Source organism: Pundamilia nyererei, unplaced genomic scaffold (assembly GCF_000239375.1).
Source record: "Pundamilia nyererei isolate P.nyererei 1_Seehausen unplaced genomic scaffold, PunNye1.0 scaffold00283, whole genome shotgun sequence".
NCBI lineage: Eukaryota > Metazoa > Chordata > Actinopteri > Cichliformes > Cichlidae > Pundamilia > Pundamilia nyererei.
The window spans coordinates 582,815-585,716 of NW_005187684.1; the positions used below are offsets into that span (position 1 = coordinate 582,815).

The 2,902-nt window shown below is 39.2% G+C and overlaps 1 protein-coding gene across 1 annotated transcript in view; it reads left to right on the plus strand.

The window, feature by feature from the left end:
* The window catches only part of cpne2 (copine II), a 55,110-nt gene extending 52,535 nt beyond the window's left edge, over window positions 1-2,575 (plus strand). Inside the window, exon 16 of the mRNA XM_005750650.1 lies at window positions 1,227-2,575. Coding sequence (XP_005750707.1) covers window positions 1,227-1,334 — 108 coding nt within the window. The 3' untranslated portion in view covers window positions 1,335-2,575. The remainder of the gene's footprint in view (window positions 1-1,226) is intronic.
* Window positions 2,576-2,902: the final 327 nt, after the last annotated feature.

The following is a 2,902-nucleotide window of genomic DNA, read 5'->3' on the forward strand; positions in this document are numbered from 1 at the left end:
GTGTGTGTGTGTGTGTGTGTGTGTGTGTGTGTGTGTGTGTGTGTGTGTGTGTGTGTGTGGGCTGATGGTGGGCGAGTTGATTTCCTCTGTAGTGGGAGGAACAGACAGTGTTTACTGGCTTCATTCCAGATTGTTGGTGGGAGGTTAAGAGACAGCAACTGACTGAACAGAGAGGAAGAGAGAGAAATGAAGCCTAAGACAGAGAGGAAATGTGGAAATTAGAGTGACGTGATTGATAAGCTGTGCTGGGAGGGTAGATTCTTTTGTACGAATTATTATCATTAGGGTTGTATAGTGCTACTTTGAAAGTTAACAGTTTTTTTTAACAAGTTAAAATGGGACTTGATGTTCAGTTCAAGCTAAGTATGATGGGTCCTGGGCTCCACTAAGGTAGTGTTGTTTCCCAGTTTGATTAGCTGTACCTCAGGGGTTTGGGCAGAGATGACCATATTAACAGTAGAAAATCTATGAAACAGAGTGTTTAGAGCTTTATGAAGGCTGCTGTACAGCTTTTGGTATAAAGATATTACTTAGCAACCTTTTTACTTAAGAGCATCCGTTACTGTACCTGTTTAGAGATGACAGGAAATAAGGAAAAGGATTAAACATTTATAAGTAAGGTGAAAGCAGTCAAAGCATTCGCTTTAAAATACTGAGCTTTACCACATGACATCATTGACACACTGAATTCAGTTTAGCTCAGTTTTATTTATCAAATTGTTATTTTTCCCAGCGAATGCCATCAACCTCTAGCGACCACTTGCAGTCACTCAGGGAATATTCATTTATCCTCTCACAACCAGTGGTCGTCAGATGGTCATAGACTGGTTTCTAAGCCTTTGAGACTGGGGCATTATTCACTTGATCCTACATTGTCATCACGATTGTCACACACTGGTGAACAAGTTAATGTGCTTATTGGTAACTTGTCTACAATACCTCAACACTTAGTAGTATAAAACGTAAGAGTAGTTATTATGCATTTATGGTTAATTTAAGAATTCTGTCTTCACTCATATGGACGCTGTACACATATTGCACTTGGTAAGTGACAGGGTAAATGGCTAATGCACAAGCCGACTGTTTTGAACACACTCCACACACAATTTCACAGTGAGTGTATTAAAAAGGCCAAGGTTTCTGTATGAGAGTGAAAATGTCTCATTTTAAATCTTCACTTTATTCAATCTAAAACGCAATGTGTTGTTTTTTTCTCTTCCTCTCAGGCGCCCAAGGAAACCCTTGCAAAGTCAGTTCTGGCTGAGCTGCCTCAGCAGGTCACCCAGTACTTTAAACAGCGGAATCTACCGCCCATTAACCCAGCACCAGAGTGAGACGCCCCGAAGACGAGAGCCCACATGAGATACAAGAGCTTGACGAAACCCCTCCTTTTTGTTAATGGCAAACAAAACAGAACGAAACTGTACAGTATATGTCAGCAGTAGACAAAAATTAGTTGTGGAAAAAAAAAATCCAACGTTGAAGACATCTCTAAGTTTTCACTGATTAAAGAATGTTTGGTCAGTTTTCAGTGTAAACCCATCTGAAGTGATACTCTTTCTTTCTTCAGTCTTTCCAGCACACAGATCAGTGATGATAATGTGTAGAGTACCTTGCATGTCCAAAATGTGCAGATAAAATGCAGGTGAAACACTGGCCTGTTTAGGGGAAAATAAATTAACTTATCAGGATGTATTTTTTTTCTTTTGCTTTTTGCATGTGTATGTGTCTTGTGATTGATACCATGTGATACATACAACTCCTTTGTGTGAAGTCCTCTTTAAGCTGAACTGTATCAGTGGTTGATTCCTCTTTATTCTTGTACCTTTTGAGGTAGCATATCAGATGAAAGCTGTTTGCTTTTGTGCTCATGTGTGATGGACTCATACACTGAGTCTCAACAGAGCAGCATTTATTTAACCCTCCAGGGGGAAGGGTTCTGTTTAAAAGTTTTGATCAGCAGTTATCTGGGAGGCAGATTTAATGCTCCACTATCCTTGGTGAAGTAAAGAGGACATAACCAGAGAAGAATGAGGCATACTGGCAGCTGTAGCACTACCACAGGACAGATGTTGGACACTGAGTGTATTCAGTAGGCCGTTTTGCTAGCTTTTGCAAAATCCGTGTATTTTACTTATGACTTAAGTTCATCCTGCATGTTGCCAGTATCTACTCACTGTTTACAAACTGATGATCACAAATGCATGATGGGTTTTTTTCCTCAAATTATGTACTTACCAGATTTTGTAAATATTTTATGAGATTCTGTTGCAAAGAAAGTATTACGTGATAAAGACAGAGGCTGCAGCTGTCACAGCCTTAAGAACTGGAGAGGGCAGAGAGAGCAGAGAAGGTTCTGATATGCATATATCGAATGTATATTTCTATGACACTGTTTATGTTATAAGAAGCCAATGTTTATGCCATGTTTTTAATGTACTTTTTATGCAGTGCTAAATCGTGTAATTAAACTGAAATGTGTATTGCTGTGCATCTTTGTACTAAATGTGTTGCTATTAATTTTATAAAGTTGTGTCTATGTCCACACTCAGGATAATAAAGTAAAGGAAAAGTCTCTTGGCCTCTGTGCAATGCCTATTGCACAACTTCCATTGAGTACTTATGAGACTAGCAGTATGATGCTGTAACTTTGAAACCACGTGTTATCCTGGTTGATCTATGATTTTAGTTGCATTCTCTTTGTTTTATAGTCCATTAAATTATTCATTGAATGGCGGCTCTGAACTGTAGGACCGAGCCACACTCTGATAATGTGGAGAACATTGACTTCCCTGAAAATGATGTCGGGACAGCAGCACATGTTGCTATAACACTTGGTACAGAATTAACGATGTCTTCAAACATTGCAAGTTACCAAAGATCTGTGCACTAGTCTAGGCTG